The following is a 19,356-nucleotide window of genomic DNA, read 5'->3' on the forward strand; positions in this document are numbered from 1 at the left end:
GGGGGGCTTAATCAGAGAATATGCAATTTTTCAAGAGAGAAAACCCTGGCATGAGACTGTGGAGTTTGCAAACATGATACAGCTACACATATGTACATAAATAATGAGATGGTCTTTATTAATGGAACAGCCAACTTGAAATAACAAGAATCAATATAAAACAGCTGCAGGAACTACACTTATTCTCAACTCTTCCTGCCAGTTTTTGTGGTGGTGAAATCCTATTCTCCTGTTTTTGATTAAGTTATCTGTACCCTGTTGGTGTATTGTGGAAGGTCCATGTTGACCCAAGGGAAGCACTACAGTTAAGTGCATGTGCTATGCCCTCAGATGAATAAAAGTTTTGGATTTTCAAAACTGCCCACAGAGCTAAGAACTAAGTTTTGAATAAGTGCACCACTCCCATCTGACCCACAGCGAGACATGGACATCCATTTCTCTTATGCATCTTGAAAAAATATGCTCTTCCCCTGGTCTCATCTCCTCCAGATTAGTCTCTCTTCGCTGTAAAGATATTTCAGAGAAAAGTAGAATTTTAAATTTAGAGATCTCCATGTACAATGATACAATCAAAACTTTCCAGACTAGTCAAAGTTTTGAGAACATACCATCAATGGGGAAGCAGCAGAGACAGGAAAAAAATGATGTCTAGTTTCAGATGTACATTTCCCAGGCAATCTCTTCACTGTATAGTAATGTACTGTAGACACAGTTGCTAGATACAGTGCAACTAAAAGAGTGCTGAATAAGGATCTTTGACATGACTCTCTCCTTGGCTATTTTTGTGATGTGTTGGCATGCTGACTCATTTGTAAGAATCCAGCTTATTACGAATGTTAGGAGCAAACAGTATATCAAGATAAAAGAATAAGCAAATTCCTGCAAAGATGGATGAAAGAATTACAATCCACAAGTATCAAATTCTGATAAGCCACACCCTTATTTCTGAGCAACTTCAATCCGAATGATTGTTTTAGCAGCTTTCCATTGCTAAGTAGCAGAGGGCTGGGAGCAGGAACTCCAGCATGCAACATTTGAGTAACCATGAAGGCAAAAATATAAAAAAGTTAAGTTTATTCACAGTGCTTGCACCACAGGTGTCATCCAGCCAAGCCAAATCCCATGTCTCTTCAACTTATTCTTCCTTAAAAGCCTATTTATAAAAAGATTCCAAAAACACAGAAGTGGTGCTAAGAAGGGAGTTCTTTTATGCAAACAGCACTGTAGACTGGTGCAGTAATTCAGTGTCTGGTTCATATAAGGGACATAACTCACAAGTATCAACTTGCTGCCTCCAATTTTGAACTGGTACAGGCAAATAACAGTACCATTTGCATGCCTCGCAAGGCAAAAAATATATCTCTGTTTTTTTATACCACCAGTGATTCAGCTGCCATCCCATCGCCAATTCCGACAGAGGCAAAGACTAAACATCCTCTTTGGCCCAAAGGACCCATTTCTTCAGGTCAGACGTAATGGCAGGGCAATGGAGGGAAGTTCGGTCAGCAGATGTTCTCTGGGTAAGCAGCCAGACTGTCCCTAATTCCAACAGCAAGGAACTGAAAGACACCTTTGTATTTACTCCCTCCAAAAATCTGTTATGAAGCCAAAAACAAACACAAAATATACTGTCCAATGTATTTTAGAAAACCTTACAGTGGCCAAGAGTGTTTATAAAACAAATGCAGAGGCAGCTGTGTTAGTCTGAAGTTAGGCAGAAGGCAGGGTGTCTTTGCACCTCACAGACTAACTGAACTGGAGATGAGTAGCATAAGCATAAACTCATGAAGGCTTACGCCAGTTCTCAACCTTTTTAGGCTCATGACACTCCCTCAAAACTTTTCAAAATTCAGCAGCACTCCATTTAAAAACAAACATATTATGAACATTTATCATTATGATCCTATTACTAATTCGTTATTTTAATTGATTATATATTATAATTACATTACATTCACCCCACTGCCACCGCTGCTGCAGTCAGGTGGAACTGCACCACCGGGTGCCTCCTCGGGAGTCGGATCGGGACATGTGGCAGGAGTGCCTGCTTTTCTGGTCCGACCCTGCACAGTGTCTCCTGGAAACAGAAGTGCAAAGGGCAGGTGGAACTGTCCCACACCCTCTGTTTCTAGGAGGCATGTCAGAGCTGAACTGGGAAGTGGATGCAAGACAAAGCCACGTCTGCCTGCATTACATGGGAAAGCACTCCATTTCTGCTGCAGCTCTTTCTTCCCAGTTTGGCTCCAATGAGTCTCCAGGGCAGTTTCATCCCTTGGTGGTGACAGCTTGGAGACAAATACAGCTGCCATCAGGTAGAACAGCCCCAGTGTGCCTCAGTTTTCAGGAGGCATCTTGGAGCTGAACTGGAAAGAGCTCAAGTTTGCAATTAGGTTCAGGATCAGAATGTCTTAGTCTGATATGTGAAGGAGAAGATTTCAGTAGAAACAAAGGGCTGCCACCAGGAGCAGAATGCAGTTCACTTAATTCATGAGGACTCTTTTTGCCAGGAACTGCTACTTTGATTTGATTTATTTTTTGTGTTAATGTAAATGCCTAAAAGCCTAAATCAAGATTGGGATCCTTCTGTGCCAGGCACCAAACAAACACAGAACAAGAGACAATCCCCCCTGAAGAATTTACTTCCAAATACACAAAAGAAAGAATGAATGGGAGGGGAGAGCAATTAAGTGACTTGTTCAAGGTCACAACACAGATTGCCACTAATCTGGGTTTAGAATTCAAGTGATTTACATCACTTCAGTGCAACTGGATTGCAATGCCTCCAAATTCTTTCAGGTTGCTCTCTGCACACAAAGGCAGAATTTCACCCTTAGATCAGCAAATATTATTAGCTCTCTAGGATTTGTATATTGCTATGAGGTCTTTTTAGCAAATACTTATGACAAAATATTAAATCACCTCTCACTCCTGCAGACAGAGCTTCCATTAATTGTTACCATTCACTTAATACTTTTTAATATAATACACCCAAATCTAAAGATAATGGACGACAAAGAGGCATTTTTAAATACTGACTCTTCAAGTTACATGTTTATTGATAAATAGCAAGATTATAGCCCATCACAGCAGCCTTTTTTCTCTGTCCTTGAAGAAAAGTCATCATACAGTGCTCCATTCCAACTCCCTGGGGGACACTGCATATTAGCACCTGTATTCAGCAAACACTGTATCCCTTTGTTGAATTGGGAGGCAGCGGCAAACCTGGAGTACCATACTGCACTCACAGGACATAATGTGCCCACCTTTGCCTGCAAGGGCAAGCCTTCAGTCCTTCATATGTCCTCACAGGTACGGAGTCTGGGGGTGCTCCAGGGCTCAAGCACCCATCAAAAAAATTAATAGGTGCTCATCACCCACGGAGCCATGCTTTAAGAGGTTAAAAAAACCCCTCTGTACTGAAAGAAGCAGAGCATGACTTCAACCTGGCTCTGCAGCATCTGTAAAAATTGGGAGCTTCAGTGGGACTTTTTGGCGCTTTTAGCTAAAGCTGATTGAATCGGGTATTAAATAAAAGCACCAAAAAAGCTCCACTAAAGCACTTGATCTTTACAGAAGCTGAAGAGCCAGGTAGAAGTAATGCACTGCCTCTTCTGGGCTTGTACTCGGCTTGGCATGGGAATGTGCCAAGTTAAAAGCAAAGTGTCTTTTTTACGTCTGCAAACACCGACAGGCAAAAAACAAAGTTGGCACCTGTGTACATCCTTATTATTTACAAAACTTCAGGACTCTGTCTGAGGTAGAAAGACAACGCACCATACCATTAATGACAGAAAACAGTACTTCACACTTGTAAATTTAGTCTGTAAAGTAGTACACAAGGGTACCTAGTACCTTTTGGCGTGCCAACATGTTTTTTCAAAGGCTGATTTTTAGGGGGTTCCAAAAAATAAGGCTGTTTCAAACTACTGCTGTTTGGACACTCAAAGATGGAAGAACCCCAAAATAATTAATCGGTTTTGAAAAGGTAGGCCTATGTTTATTCACAAGCATTAAGCCTCCTAGCAATATCCTCATTTTACAAACGGGGAGTGTAAAGCACAACAAGAGTAAATGAGGCACCTGTAACCCTGCAACAATCTCTGGGATATCAGCAGCTAGAACCTGACGGCTCCTAGGCCTCACTCCAATGCCGTAACCTTTAGAAAATGGTGCCAGTGGAAATTATCAAAGCTTGTTTAAGTTTCTTTGATAATGAAGGGTATTCAATTTAATAACAGTCAAGGATATCTTGGTTCCTGGTAGAAAAGACTCCTAACTGGATAAAACAGTTCAGAAGCAACTCCTAACCTCTATTTCAAAGAAGACCAACACTAGGGCAGGAGTGCTCAACTTCTGGTCCACTGGCCAAATACAGCCCACAAAATCGGCGCATCTGGCTTGTGGGGCTCCCCACTGGTGGGGAAGTCCGCCACATTCCCAAACTCCAAGCCCCACATCAGAGCTGGACCATGCCCCCTTACACCTGTGGGGCGGCTGGGGCTGAGCCATGTCCCTTCCCCCGACCACAGGACTGGGCTGGGGCTGGGTCATGCCCCTTCCCATTAGGGAGGTAGATATGGTTTAAAAAACACTATCTATTTAACCTCCTCTAATTATATCAGTTAAACAGTTAACTGATGATAACTCGGCAACTTGTACATGGCTGCTGCTGGGAACTGCTCCCAGGGTCCTTGTGGGGGGGGGGGAAGGCAGTGGCAGTGGCAAGCCCAGACAGACAAAACAGTCCTGTGAAGCCACCCCTCACCCCTCAAGGAGCACCAGTGAACCAGCAGCTAATTGCTTAATTGAGGACTCATCAGGCCCTGTGCTGTTTTCCTCTTAGGCTTTGGGTACTAGTCCCCCCTTGCTCCTCCCTCCCCCTCCTGCCTGCCCTGCCACCTTCTGGTTCCTGCTGGCAGTGGTGGATTAAGATATACTGAGCCCTGAGCAAACAATAAATTGGAGACCCACCACCAGGTGAGGGCAGGATCCTTTTGTGCCTGCCAGGGGGGTGTGGCTAGGCTTGCTCAGCCTCCCCGGCATGTCCAGGGCAAGCCGGGGGTGCAAGAGCCACTGAAGTGAAGGCGGCACTGGCTCTGGCCCAGCCTGGCCCCTCCTCCCGGCAGGTGTTACACAACTGGGGCTGCGGGCTCCAGTGCCTGGGGCTGGCATGGGGGTGTGGGGCACTGGCTCCACACTGCTTCTAGTTGCTCAGCAGGGCAGGGCTGTCCCACCCCACACTAGCAATGCTGGTGCTGGCAGCTGCCTACAGACAACAGAGAGCAAGAGCGGGGCCTCCCATGAGGCCTCATGGCAAAAAATGGCCCAGGGAAGCCACTGCCACCTACAGCAAGCCCAGCACCTATCCCTGGCCCCTGGCTCTGGCCCAGCCAGAGAGGAGGAGGTATGCACGGTCTGACCAGGATGACTGCCTGGGCTGTGCTACCCCTGGTACCCCAGGAGGCCCCTGACTGGCAAAAGCCCCTGGCCCTGGCCCCATGCGTTAGTGCCCCAGCAGGCAGGAGCGGATTACGTGGCTTCCCTTCCCGCCCCCCCCCCCCGCCTTCTTTGCCAGACTGCACCTGCCCCAAACTAAACAATAACCAGTAAACTAACCAGCTGTCACTGGGATTATCAGTTAAATGATTTATCATTTAACCTTTCACATCCCTACTTCCCCCATGGGACTGTTAGGGCCTGGTAATGCCCCCTTCTCCCCATATAGGGCCAGGTTGGGGCTGGGCTGCCCCCCACCCCCACTTTAGCCAAATAGTGACACCCTGCACCCACCCCAGGCACCAGATTAGAACCCCATCTGCATCTGGCCTGTGGATGGAGAAGGCACTGCCCATCCCCATTGCTGGAGAAAAGTAAGCACCACTGATTTAGAGAAAGTGTGGCAATTCTCATAGGCTGAGTATTCAAACCAACCTGAGGGGATCTTGATGTGACATCAAACTTATGTAAGAAACAGGAAAGATAAGCCTCATCTCTGAAGGTAATTCTTTTTATCAGCCCTCTTATCTTACCTGACAGACAAATCAGGACAAGTAATTTGCTCTCTCATTCATGAAGACATCCTTCAGCTATACTGTACCCTGTTAAGCTCTGATTCCTTTATCAGCGAAGACAAGCTTCCTGACTATGGAGTCTGTTTCTCAGCAAAGTTCAGATTACGGGAGACAGACAAGGCTGCCAGTTCTGAGAGTGATTCTGATTATTCTGACAGCAAGGGCAGGGGTCAGCAACCATGCGGGGCTGATCCCCACCCCCCAAGCACTGCAGCACTCCACTTCATAGTACCCAGTCTGCCAGCTGCTGCCCCTACCAAGCACCACCATCCCTAATGGCAGTGGAAAGAGGTAAACTCAGGGGCACAAGGACCAAGACAGCAGCAGGGAGGGCTGCAGAAGGGATCAGTAATACTTCATATGGTAGAGAAGGGGGAGGTACCAAGCTGAGCTGCACGCTGCTGATCCCACATGTTGCCAAGCACAGGACTGAATCAAAGTACTTTGCAGGCCAGATCCAGCCCACAAGATGTAGGTTGGTGATCCCTGACATAAGGTCATGCTAAAGAACAAAACAACCCGAGCAGCTGCTAAGGGTCCTGCATAGCTTCAGCCATTAACAGCTTAGTCTCCATTTCTTGTACAGGGACCAGAGAGGGAGAAAACTCAATAACAGTTTCTTCATAGCAACTTGGGATGTCCTGAAATTGAAACAGTGTTTGTGGTACTTATCCCCTTATTAGAACAGGAAGGATATGGAAAGAATAGCATGCAACACCATCCTCTTCTCTGTGACAGTCAAGACAACAATTTCAACTCAACACACACTGAGGGCCTAGTCATAATATTCTATAGACTATACCAGTTCTACATGCTGCCCAATAAAAACATCTACATGAAGCTAAAAGGCTTCTTTGTCACGACTTCTTTACAGAGTCAGCATTAAATGACCAGAAGCTCTTAACTACACAGCATGTAGAATTCCAATTACTCGTTACTAGCTAGCACAAACAAGGAAAAAATATTAACAATTTAATGCTAATAGTCCTCTGAGGAAGATGATTCTTGTGTTTTTACCCTAACCTGTACAAAGAAGTGAAATGTCCAAATCTTGCCATGAATACAGCTCTCTGTATTGTTTGGATAAGTCTTATCAGTTTATGCAACTGTGCCACTTGCATATTCCCTAGATGCGCATACAGTGAGATAATCTACTGACTTCACTAAAAAGTAAAAGGCTTATTTAAAAGAACATCCTGAAACGTTTAACTCATCTAAGTAAACACTGTTACAACAAACAACAAGTCTCATCTATCTGGTCTTCATAGCTTCTCTGACATTTTATGTGGTATGGTTGTATTTTGCATTAGTATAGTGTACATTCAAACACAGCAGCACTCACCTACAGTATTGGTAATCTCAAATTAGTGAAAACAATCAAAATAAACATTAACTCCATGACAAAAGGGACCACTGCTCTCTTAAACAATTCTATAAAAAGTACTCTTTGTACACAGATGATACTGGTAGCATGTCATGAATCTCTAACCAACTCCATTGTAGGAAGGACATGTTTCCTTTAAACAGTGGCACAGAAAGCAGAATACGTAAACCCAAGCTTCTTGCCATCTTAAATTCCACACCACTGCTATCTGGTGATGGAATAAATCTGGACAGTAACTTCCCTTCTTAATTGCTGGCTACAGCATTATTTCGTGTATGAAAATAATAATGGACAAAGTTATAGTGCAGTCTTATATTCAGAACTAGTGCACTGATAAAGATTTTTTTGGGCCGATACCAATGGCTGATTATTAACAAGCCATATCGGCTGATACTGATCACATTGCCCATATGCAGCCTGGCACCTTGGAGAGCAGCATCCAGCTGATAAGTCTGTTGTGGGGAAGGGGTGTGGGGGGTGCAGCTCAAGGTCCCCACAGTGAAGGACAGAGTGGGACTGGGGCAGGGGCTGCCCAGCTGGGTGGGGCAGCTTCCGTCACTGCATACACCAGATCACTGACCGGGGTGATCCGGGGCACCAGATCACTGACCGGGGTGGGGGGGGGGTCCCCTAATGGCCAATCGCTGAGCCCGAAAATCACCAGCAGCAAAACTGGGTATCCACTTCTACCAGCACTTCCAGTTTCGCAGCTGGTGTTTCCAGGGGGTGCATGTGCACCCTCCGTGTGTCACCAATGCCCCCTGGATCTGCACCTGGGGCAACGACGGGCTGCCACTGTGGGCTGGCGCCAGCATTGGGCTCTTCTTGGGGGGGGGGGGGGGGGGGGCAAAGTTGCCTCCCCCCCACCTCCTGGCACCCCCAAGATGTGCCGCTTGCACATGCTCCACCATGGCTAGGCAGTTCCTGGTGATGACAGAAGAAGAAACTGACTGAAGTTTAATTTACAAATCAATATGTGCATGTGTATTTATACACTAAAGCCGAGGAGCTCGACTGACTATTACCAATAGGTACAGCATCTAATAAATAACTTGTAGTTTAAGATTATTAAGGACTTGCATTTTACTTATATATGCATTTATTAAGGTACATGTTGTTTTAGAAAGGAATAAGGGTTGGGCTTGAAGTTAAGATATTGCTATATCTATAATTTGTAGATCTTCCCTACCCAACAAAAAGAACAGGATGATCTTCCCTACCCAACAAAAGAGTTTAGGACAACTCAGTTCAAGGCAGGCCACTGCCTCAATGAATTTAACGCACACTTGTAGAAGGATACAAGAAACCAAAAGATTTTCAACCCATTGCTGAAATACTAGGACAAAGTCACCATCTCATACACAAGCTTAGCCTTGAATGAGCTGTGTAAAAACTCAATACCATTATATTATACTCCCCCATTATACTATTTACCACTTAATACCCTTAGAAAGTCCCTTTGAGCCAGTTTTAGCCTTTTCTATTATTCTTCTACCCATCCTTACAGAACAGAGAACAATGTTATTTCCTTGTTTGTATATCAACACTATCAATTATACTTGAAATACTGTACTCCTGCACGGAGAACAGCTCTCACTGACAGAACAGCTGATATACAATAAATATCTAGATATTCTCTACCAGACTGAAATATTTTTAAGGAAAAAAAGATCTGTAGGTAAAGTTTTAGGCTTAATCATTTGGTCTGCTGGAGTCTCCATGATAGATTAAAAAATGCTTCATTTTCTCCAGGAAACTAAAAAGGTACCTGCAGAAAGTAGACAAGGAAACCTGAACAAAATAAACCTATACTTCTCAAAAGCAGTTCTCCCTGTGAAAAAGGATACATTTTTTAACGTGCTGTAGAGACATTAATTGCTTCCTCACTTTAAAATGAAAAAGCCATGTGGCAAACACACCAGTTTCTGTAGCCAACAGCACACAAGAATTGTGTGATCAACATCATGCCTAGTGACCTCGACTCACCAGCCTGAAAGACCAGGATCCTAATTACAGTAGGGCGTGCAAGGACAGAGCAAGCCTTGATGCCAGTCTCTTGGAGCCACTGTCTTATTCTGATGCCTGTCAAGAAGGTCAATATTTTCAGCTTACAGCTACTGAAGCTGATAAAAAGGCTGTCAGACTCAACTAGTCACACGTGTGTGGAAACAGACTCTATAAGATTTAACTCTTTGATCCTTATTCTAACTGCTAGACTAGAGCGTTACCTGTTTCAAATCTGAATGTCCAGCTTGGCAATTCCTCCTTCATATTTATTATTTATATCCTAGGAACACCAAAGATGCATTAGGAACTATATCACAAAGATAAAAAATGGGCAGTGCTGAATAGAAAAATATGGCATACAAGCTATGTTACTAGGCTGGTGAAAAGTACATGTCTTGCTAGGACCAGGGTGCTGATCATGTTTTAATCTATTATTTTCAACAGTGAAAAGCTAAAGAAACGAGGCGACTTGGGGAAAAAGATTACACCAAGCTCTTACCAGTAAGAGTAATTTAATGGAACTTTGTTGTCTTCAGTAACAAATGATTACATGTATTTCTCTTGTATACGGAAGCATAACTAGACTTAACCATTGGAGGGAGGGCGGGAAAAATCACTGTACCCTGAGCACATTTAAGATAGCTTTGAGACCCTCAGATGAGTCTATTCTGCATTGCTTAGAACTTTATCAAGACTTGCCCACACCAGATGGATGTAGGAAATCGCTTTCAGGAGTTTAGTTCTTATTTTTTGAGGTGGGTGCTAGAAAGGATGAATGGAAAATATTTTACTTGAGTCCAAACAATATGTTAGTAAGACAAGAAGAAAATTCATAGCAAATCCTTCCATCCTCTTAGCAAATACCACACACAATTCCAGCTGGAGATTTTTGGAGACTATGACTAGTATCTGTACCAATAAGCACATCAGTAACATTAAAAATAGATGGCATTTCAAACACTAAGTATATAGGAAACCCCTTATTTTTAGATTAGCTTTAAAATACTAACAAGAACAATGTGCAGTATATTATGTAGGCATTAATAAAACACAAAAGAAGAATAGTAAATCATAAGTTACATTAGCTTTATTTTGACCTGTTCAACACTTGCAAAAAAGTGCTCTCTCTCTCTTCTACGTGCAACTAATTATCATTCCCTGATCACACCCAGACCATAGGTTCTCAGCTAGTCTTACTAATATTATCTTTGCACAAATATAAAGTTATTTCTTATCCAACTTCATTAAACAAGTTTGTCCAAAACGAATGTCATACACACTTCCAGCAATACTACCCTGATGAAAATCCAGTTTCCATTAAATATATCCAAGTTCTGTCAACCACATGAGTTATTTTGCATATTTTGCAACAGTGCAAATACACACACAGACTTTTTATGCAAATCTACACACACACACACTGATTAGAATATATTCTTGCAAAATTAAACTGGGCGCCAGTCTTCTGGAACTTCCCAAATTTTCAGAGGAGGTAGCATCTGTCAATTAATAAACAAAAAAAAGGATGCAATTGGGTTTAAACGTACACGTCTATTCTCCAGTGACTGCATGAAAGATCTATGTGAGCTATGACCATTCTGGTTAATGAGAGTTGTATGTAATTTCCCAGCGCACAGATAGAGGACAGGTATTACAGACTAAGGAGGAATGGCTTACAGTGTTACAGCTCTAGAAAATGTAATAAATAGCCCATTTACAATCCTGTACACAGTAAAAGTATGCAAATGCTTGCCAGAACTGTATGCAAAGTATTTGTGCCTTTGCCACGTGGCACAACTAGCTGACCTATGAAATTAAAAACCTTTGTAATGATTGTTAAATGTACTACAATTAGACAGTATTGATGAATTGTATACCATTCACTTATTGAATGGTACAATCACTATTCACATTTTATTTTTTTACTTCCTGTTTTTCACCCAGTTTGATACTGAACCTTTTTGTTGGTTAAGTTCCGCATCAGCTGAGTGACATAACATATGCTTGGAAATATTAGAAAATACATTTCCACTTGATTTCTATTTTCAACTTCATAGAAATATTTCGGCTGCTCTTAGGTTTAGTAATTTTTTTTATTTTGAAATAACAAACCTAGCCCAAATTCAGCCTGGTAGCATCTAATAAATCTATATAATAATAATAATAAAAATAAAAATCAATGTGTATATGGACACTAATGGATATTTATTCACTGATTTTTTTTGTTAACAAGTTACCTAAATATCCTAAACTGAGGCTATAAATGAAAGTAAAACATGTGGTGTGTGGCTTTTACAATATGGTGTTAAGACTAAAAAAAAAAAACGCAGAGCTTGGATTGCAAGACTCTTGTGCAAATTAAGCCACCCTACTGGAGAGACCCAAGAAAAAACATGCAAGTAGTCCATTTTGGTCCCATAGTTGTCAAGTATTAAATACTTTCAACTTCCTTTGACTTCAGTTCAGTGAAGAAATATCCCTCTTAGAGATAGATGCCTCTCAGCCAAGAGGAAAGAAGATGGTCCATGTGACTGAGGTTAATCCTTTCGTATTTTGTATAATAGACTGATTATCTGGCAGATATTTCCTGCTCAGTATGTCAGTACTCTTTCTATACTAGAGGGCTGATATTAAAATTTGATTAAGTGAATTTGGAGAGGGGGGAGGTCTCATCCTGACTTTCACTACTATCGTTAGACTGATGTAGCACAAAGGCACCTGTTATGTTGAGATGGACATCATAACTTGTTGCAGTTCAGAAATGAGGATCACTGGCAAACTAAGGACAGGCGTTGAAGCATTCACACACATATATTGTGCCTTCATCTGGCTAGAGATATGGGCCCATCAAGTTTAAGAAAAGCTATTTGCTTGAATTGGGCAGAAGTCAGACTACATCCCCCCTCCACAGATAACCAAAGGGATACAAGTAGGTCATATTCTGTTCCTATTGCACAGTGTCTGGCTCTAGATGTCATAAAATTATGTCCCTGCTCAGCAAATTTGTAAGAAATGTTTATTATGGAAATGCTGAGATTTTAACTGTGCACACAGCATAGCCATGCTACAGTCAAGTACTAGGATGTTCCGGTGGGAACCCTGCTGTTCCAATGAAGTGACTGTCCTCATTCAGAGGACAAGTCATTGAACAACATGACTTAGTGTCATGTGGCATTCAAATCCTTCTTTTGACAAGATTTTTTGTGTGTTTAGTTAATAGTAAGGGGTTCATAACAAATGCAAGCTCTTCATCTGTTGATCTATGAATAAATCAATGTATAGTATTATATTTTAAGAAGGAACTGATCCTTGTTCAAACCTTATACCAGAACAGTTCTCTGGGTTTCTGTTTGAAGCAAAATGCACAAGTGCAAAATAAAAATAAAGAACCTGGCCTATGTCTAGGGATGCCACGTCTGTTTGAATCTATTCTGGGAGGCTTCATTACATGATATAATGACATCAATGACTTGACATCAGGAAGGTAAATGCACATGACTATTACATTTTAAAAACCCGCTGGACTACTGTATAAATCGGATCCAATATTTAATGTTTATTTTAATGAATACCCTATCATTTATCTTCTGGGTGACTCTCAGCAATTTCCTAGAGATTTATACCCAATTCCTGGAGACGCCAGGGCAATCCTGGAGGACTGGCAAGCCTACCTATGTCTGGTTTCCCCCTCTTTAAAACGAGGATAAGACTAGCAATCTCTTAAGTAAAAAGTTTTGAAATCAACTGAGATGTATAAGATTTAAGCCATCTTTTCGGCAGCATCGCCTGGCTCAGCACCAACTACCACTTGTTATCAGAGATGTCCTGGGGAAGTGGAGTTTATACCGTGACTGTTCCTGTTAAGCGAGTTTCCCCGTAATCGTTCAGCCCATCTGTCCGTGCGAGAAGTGCCCAGTCACTCTGGCATCCAGCTACCAGATGCAAGCGTTAAAAGGGACCTTTGGCTCTGAGGCCCCCTCCAACAGGCAGGCATCTCAACATCACCCATATTTTCTCTTGAGGTTGCTCTTCCCCCAGGGTGAAGGACACTCCCCCCAGCACCAGCTGCTGGAAGAGGAACTGACAGCTCATCCTGCTGCCCCCACGTCCCAGCATGAGGACCTCCCAGGGCACCCCCGCACGGGCCCCTGCTAATATTACTACCCTCGTCCACGCTCAGCCCAGTCCCTGCGCGCAGAGCACCCAGCATCCTCCCCACCCCGCTCGGCCTCCCCCATGCTTCCCCCTGGCTCTGCCAGACCCCCGGCTGCAGGGGCTGAGCGCGCGCCCCACCCCCGCGCTCCGGGGCGCACCCGCACTCACCCGCGCCACCACCGTGCGCCCGGGGCCGTCGCTGCCACCTCCTCATAACACGGCCCGGGGCGGCCCAGGCCCCACCCCCGTTGCTACGCCGCCGGGCCACAACCACGTGACCCCCTCGGGAGCCGCCCTCCTCGCGTCACGTGACCCGAACCCACGTGACGGGTAGGCGTTCACATGATCCTGGCGTTTTCCCTGTCGCCGGAGCTGGGGCGCGATTGTTGTCCCCGAAGTATTTCCCTACCGGGCAGAGGAAGCGGAGCTGGGCACAGACGACAGGGTGGGAGGTCGCAGGATCTTTTTTTTACGCCGGGACCTGAGGGACAAACAGGATGCGAGCGCGCCCTGACTCGTGAAGGGCCGGAGCAGGCAGCCACCTGCTGGTGCAGGGTGCGTGCGTAAGAAGTCTAGTCAGGTGCCTGATAAATCCCTTGTGGCTGACGAGCCCTGTTCGTGAGCAGCTCAGCGTGTTACATACAGTGTGTTGCATCCACGTGTCACTTTAACTTTAGTGTGCTGCTCTGGCTCAAAGCTGCACCCTATGAACACCAGAACTTCCCCCCAGCCTGGATAAGGTTCTGCTCACTCCTCCCAGCTTCCTACATTGATAGCGAGTGACTCCATACAATTTTGGCACATATCATGGTGCTGTCCTGCCTTCTAGAACGGTCTCAGATCTTTGCTGTACAAAATGTTTTTGAGGATACAGGTTACAGCATCACTTAAACATAGTTGCTTGTAAATTCATCCCCATCATTTTGACAGCAGGAGGGGAATACCCAGTAGAGGTCTTCATCACCCACCTATACACAGCTGCAAAATAAAAAGTGCACTGCAGTCAACTTGTGCAATCCCATCTGCAGCATCACCCAAGGACCCAAGCATCACCTAGATTACACAACATGCCTTTGTGCAGTAGGATGTCACATATGGTTCAGTGTACTTGGACAAAAACTACATTAGACTATCCAGTCATCACAAGCTTTTAAAAGCATAGGTGATACAAAATAGCAACAGATTTATTCTAGAGGCTGGTGTACAGTAAGATTTGGCACATCAGAAGGCCTTACTATGGAGCCTAGAGGCCCTATAGTGCTAACTACTGAAAGCCAGGAAGCTAAGACCTGTTTGTTGCACCGTTAGTTACTATCACTGTTCTGTATGATGCTTTTGCATTTTTAGAACTCTGGAGACAGAGAAAGTTGTCTGTTTTCAAATAATGCTCCATAACACAGCACATCTTTTACCAAAGAGAACTGCTTGACTTATTTTTTATGCTGGTTACTAAAGAGACATTTACCAACTGCAGAATTAACACCAGTATATTTTACTGAATAAACACTGAAAGTCATTATCAGGAAGAGGGACAAAGTGGGAAAAGCAGATTAGGATGCTATAATCAAGCCCCTCTAAGCAGAAGACTGAAATAGGGTACCTATATTCCTAGCACCAATAATTAAGTGACCAATGTCCCTTGAAGCCTTCAAGACTGCTGTGCAAGTAAAATGGCATAAAACAGCACTTCCTAATCTTTTCAATTATGCAAGCCTACTTTTAGTGCAAGTCCAACTCTTCCAAGAGAACTGCTGTTGGAGTAACAACCCCAGCTTAGAAACTACTGATAGGAAATGGAAAGACCACCTCCCCTTCATGAACAAGAGAGAAATACAAATAGTATGCACTGCATTTTATATGGTAAAGTCTAACACTCCAATTTCAGTTAAGGAGTGGGCACAATACCAAGGCAGATCTCCCTGCATTGGATCCATAAATGTCTATTTTTAACAGGATCCATGAAAAACATGTTTTAGAACATTTATTTATGCATGGTTTTCTTTATGGACCTCATTGAAATAAACCATTTTAAAAAGTTGTATTTTTTTAACCAATATACTTTAACATTTCTTACTATAAAATATGGGACAGGAATAAACTAGACGAAACAGGAGTTTAATGCATTTATTATACCAGTAATGCCATGGGGTACATGGCAATCAGTAAACAGATGCAATTACATGCATGACATAAGTACGTTTTAATGGAAAATTCACACCAGTTCAGGGTTTTAATCAATGTAAATCAAAAGCTAGTCTTCTCTCCATTCTTTTGGAGTGACTCTGCCAACTGGTGACACATTCCACTCTATTCCAGTTAGTGCTACCACCTGGAAGAGGATAAAGTTACAAGAAGAAATTAGTGTACCCTTAAGTCAGGAAAAAAAACCATATTTTTAAGTTAGTGACATAAACATAATTTGTCAACTGCTTTTTCTTAAAGTTAGATTTCAAACAGCTGTTTGAGAACAACTTGGAGAGTACAGTGGAGTCATTTTATTTTCTAATAGTACATTTTTAGACATCAAACCTAACAATTTTATTCACTCTTTTATTATAGCATTAATATATCTATACTAGAAGAGTAATTTGCATATCAAGCATGTAGTAATTCTCTTAAGATCCACCTCATACCTGTAACATTTTACAGTGTAAGAACCAGATGTATAGTCCTCCAACTTAAAACCACATGCTGCTTTCCCAAACCATATATTTAAGAAGTTCAGCATATACAACAGCATTAGAACAAAATCTCTCTTATAATATAGCCACCCATTAATTAATCAAAATACAGGAATTTGAGAACTTTTTTTTTTTTTTTACATGGAAGTAAATAAAAATAAACTAGTGTTATTAGCTCGCATTTAATTACGTTGCCCTCCTAACCAAGATTTCTAAGTCGCAATAAAATAGGTGTTCAGTAGACAGTTACTTCGAATGTCAAGTCTAAGCCTGGATTTATAAAATAATACTAGAAATGGAAGAGATTTTTAAGTCGTTTTCTTTTAGGAAGCTCCGAAACCCTGATTTTGCATTGTGTACCTCACAGACAAATGCTTAAAGTACTTATCAGTTTGCAAGATCAGGGCTACAGTTGCAACAGACCCCATCAGTGGTCCCAGTTACACAATACTTACGTAAGCCCACACAGCAAAGCAAAATACAGTTCCGCTAATTAGCACCATGTTTCCATGTTTATCATGAAAGTCAGGTTCGTGTTTCTGATGAACCTGTCTTGCTGAAATCCTCCGAATGTCCCGAGCTAAGAGAAATAAATGTAAGGTTTAAAGAGAGATCTACAAATAAATTAAAATACTCAGCTCTCCAGGAAGCTCCAGTCATTCATCAGAGATGGATATGCTAAAAACAAGGATGCTTTCTATTCAAATAAATCAGAGTTTAACTCCATTTTGTTGGTGAATAGTTTTAAAAATGTCACTAAAAAGTACAATTCAAGAATCCTCCACACGAATGAACATTTGCCATCTCCTTTTAGACTCTCCAATGCTGCACTATTTTTTAAGTTACTAAAACATGTAACTGTGAATGATCACTAGTCAGGCATGAACTCCAAGGAAGTCTACCTTTAATTTAAATGTTACTAGAAGCAACTAAAGTACTAGTACTGTGGGACAGACAATACCGAATTAGATACAAGAAGAGGGGTTGGGGACTGCAGGTTTTGCAAATGTTTTCTTTTGTAACTATAGATGTAAACTTGAGGTCCAAACAAATCTTTGGAAGAGACCATAGCAGCTGTGCTGTGTAAAAAGCTGTTGGGGCAATAACAATAGGAAATCCTTCTTTTAGTGAAAGGAATAGTTGGGGGGGGGGGGAGATTCCATGCTATTTCAGTAAAACCAAACAAAAAACCAGATTCTCTATCTATGGCTCCAGTCATATAACCTGGAGCATGAATTAGCTTCAGGATATACATACTGAACAAGAGAGGTTGAGCTAGCAAGAGAAGGGGAAGGAGAATGGAGACAAAGAAATACCGAACATGCATGCAAGCTTGTCAGTGCCAACCTCAATGCTAGCCTGTTTTCAAGGGAAGTAGAAAGCAGGCAAGAATAAGCAGCTATGGATTAGTGAACTGTTACCAGCACCATATATTCTTCCATAAACATTTCAGCTGTTTGGATGCATTATTATTATTTATTTATTTTTTACAGTAAAGCCACTATAATAAACATTCTAAGAAAACCTGACTTCACCCTAAACACCATATTAATTTAAACATTGGTATAAAATTCAGTTTGAACAAGTATGAAAAAAACCTGCCACCGCATGCACCCTAACAACATAGTCACGCTCTTCCTGAGCTGGACCGGATGACTTTGAGGTCCCTTCCAGCCCTAATGTCTACAGAACTTGTGAAATCTAAGGGCTTTCAGACGTAACATTTATTTCTGTCATCCTGCCACATCTGGCACAAGACAAGCCAGTCATGCTAAATGAGGTTTCTTTGGGAAGATGCAATCTCTTTTATTAGACCAACTAAATCGTTGGGGAAATTGTTTGCTGCAAGCTTTGGGGCACAAACAGCTTTCTTTCAAGCATAGGGAGAGGCCGCTGGGGTTTTGCTTTCTCAGCAAGGGTGTTTGTGTCCCAAAACTCACAACAGTTTCCCCAACGATGTAGGCAGTCTAATAGAAGACACTGCATCTTCCCAATGAACCATATCGGTGTCCCTACACCACTGAACCCCCACAGCAGCCCTCATGCAGCCCTGCTCGCATCTGGACCCCAGGCAGCCGGCACCGGTCACACCCAGAGGAAGGCTCTCTCCATATTAAGAGTTTTTAATGGTTTTTGCTTTTCAAAGCAACACACGAGGCGACACCCAGCGGGGCAGCAACCTGCATGCCGAGACCCGATGCTAGGCCCGGCTTGGGGCTGCGGGGCCAGGCAGGGCGAGCTCAGAGGCGGGTTCCCCAGACCGGGCACCGCGGCCTGACGCAGCCAAGGGCTGCAACGATGAGCCCCAGGGGGAAAACGCCTCAGTGCCCCCGGGGCTGCCTTCAGCATGAGCCCTGCGACCTCCGGGCCTCACAGCCCCTCTCCCCGCGGCAGGAGTGTCCCTGTCCCGGCCCCGCTCACCAGTGCGGCCCAGCGCGGCGCGGACCCAGGGCAACATCACGGTAAAAAAAAACCCAATTCCGCAGCAGCGCCCTTGGCAAACGGTGAAAAACAAAATGGCGACCAACCGGAAGCCGCCTCCCGCCGCGCATGCGCAACAGCGCAGGGCAGTCTGGAAAATGTAGTGTTCGGGCAGGGCTCTCGGGAAAGGCGCCGCTGTGCTGCGGAGGCGGCGGCTGAGGCCGGGCAGAAGCAGTTTAGAGCAGGCGGCAGCCCCGGCGCAGGGCTGGGGAAATCCGCGGAAGCGTGACAGGTGCGAAGTGAGACACTAAGGCGCACCCCGCGGTTTTGTAAGCGGAGTGTCAGGATGGCCGAGTGGTCTAAGGCGCCAGACTCAAGGCGTAGCTGCCTTCCGGAACGGGCGGGTATTCTGGTCTCCGTATGGAGGCGTGGGTTCGAATCCCACTTCTGACACTAACATTTTTTAAAATTAATTTGCCCATTCCTGTGCCCGGGAGAGGGGAGAAAAACTCCAAAAAAAAAAAAAAAAAGTTTTATGGCTCATTCGCCTCCCTAAAAGCAGTGCCCCTCTCCTTTTCACAACAGGGAGGCAAGGTCTGACGTCATGGCCTGTCAATCTCCCGGCTTTCACCCGCTT

General features: G+C 43.6%; 2 protein-coding genes and 1 non-coding gene across 4 annotated transcripts in view; 1 reads left to right on the forward strand and 2 right to left on the reverse strand.

The window, feature by feature from the left end:
* ATP7A (ATPase copper transporting alpha) overlaps positions 1 to 13,923 on the reverse strand; it is a 60,515-nt gene extending 46,592 nt beyond the window's left edge. For both annotated transcript variants that reach the window (XR_016443787.1, XM_090059660.1), the window contains exon 1: positions 13,786 to 13,923. The gene's annotated coding sequence lies outside the window, so the exon portion shown is untranslated. The remainder of the gene's footprint in view (positions 1 to 13,785) is intronic.
* A 1,804-nt stretch (positions 13,924 to 15,727) lies between these two features.
* COX7B (cytochrome c oxidase subunit 7B) lies at positions 15,728 to 18,862 on the reverse strand. Its single transcript, XM_090061254.1, has 3 exons — positions 18,720 to 18,862; positions 16,754 to 16,878; positions 15,728 to 15,946 (listed from the first exon to the last, which is right to left on the reverse strand). Exons 1-3 carry the CDS (start codon positions 18,754 to 18,756, stop codon positions 15,869 to 15,871), a joined length of 240 nt encoding a protein of 79 aa, XP_089917380.1. The 5' UTR covers positions 18,757 to 18,862; the 3' UTR covers positions 15,728 to 15,868.
* Positions 18,863 to 19,059: 197 nt separating this feature from the next.
* On the forward strand, positions 19,060 to 19,172 carry TRNAL-CAA (transfer RNA leucine (anticodon CAA)). The gene is made up of 2 exons: positions 19,060 to 19,097; positions 19,127 to 19,172. It is a non-coding gene; the product is annotated as a tRNA-Leu (tRNA).
* The last annotated feature ends 184 nt before the right edge of the window (positions 19,173 to 19,356 follow it).

Source organism: Crocodylus siamensis, chromosome 8 (genome assembly GCF_052110815.1).
Source record: "Crocodylus siamensis isolate JL-2025a chromosome 8, ASM5211081v1, whole genome shotgun sequence".
NCBI classification, from domain to species: domain Eukaryota; kingdom Metazoa; phylum Chordata; order Crocodylia; family Crocodylidae; genus Crocodylus; species Crocodylus siamensis.

Coding starts and splice junctions, on each gene's coding strand:
- COX7B (XM_090061254.1), bottom strand. CDS start 18,756: ATGTTGCCCTGGGTCCGCGCCGCGCTGGGCCGCACTG. Junction 16,879..18,719: donor CGCCGCGCTGGGCCGCACTG/GTGAGCGGGGCC, acceptor TATTTCTCTTAG/CTCGGGACATTCGGAGGATT. Junction 15,947..16,753: donor GCTTTGCTGTGTGGGCTTAC/GTAAGTATTGTG, acceptor ATCCTCTTCCAG/GTGGTAGCACTAACTGGAAT.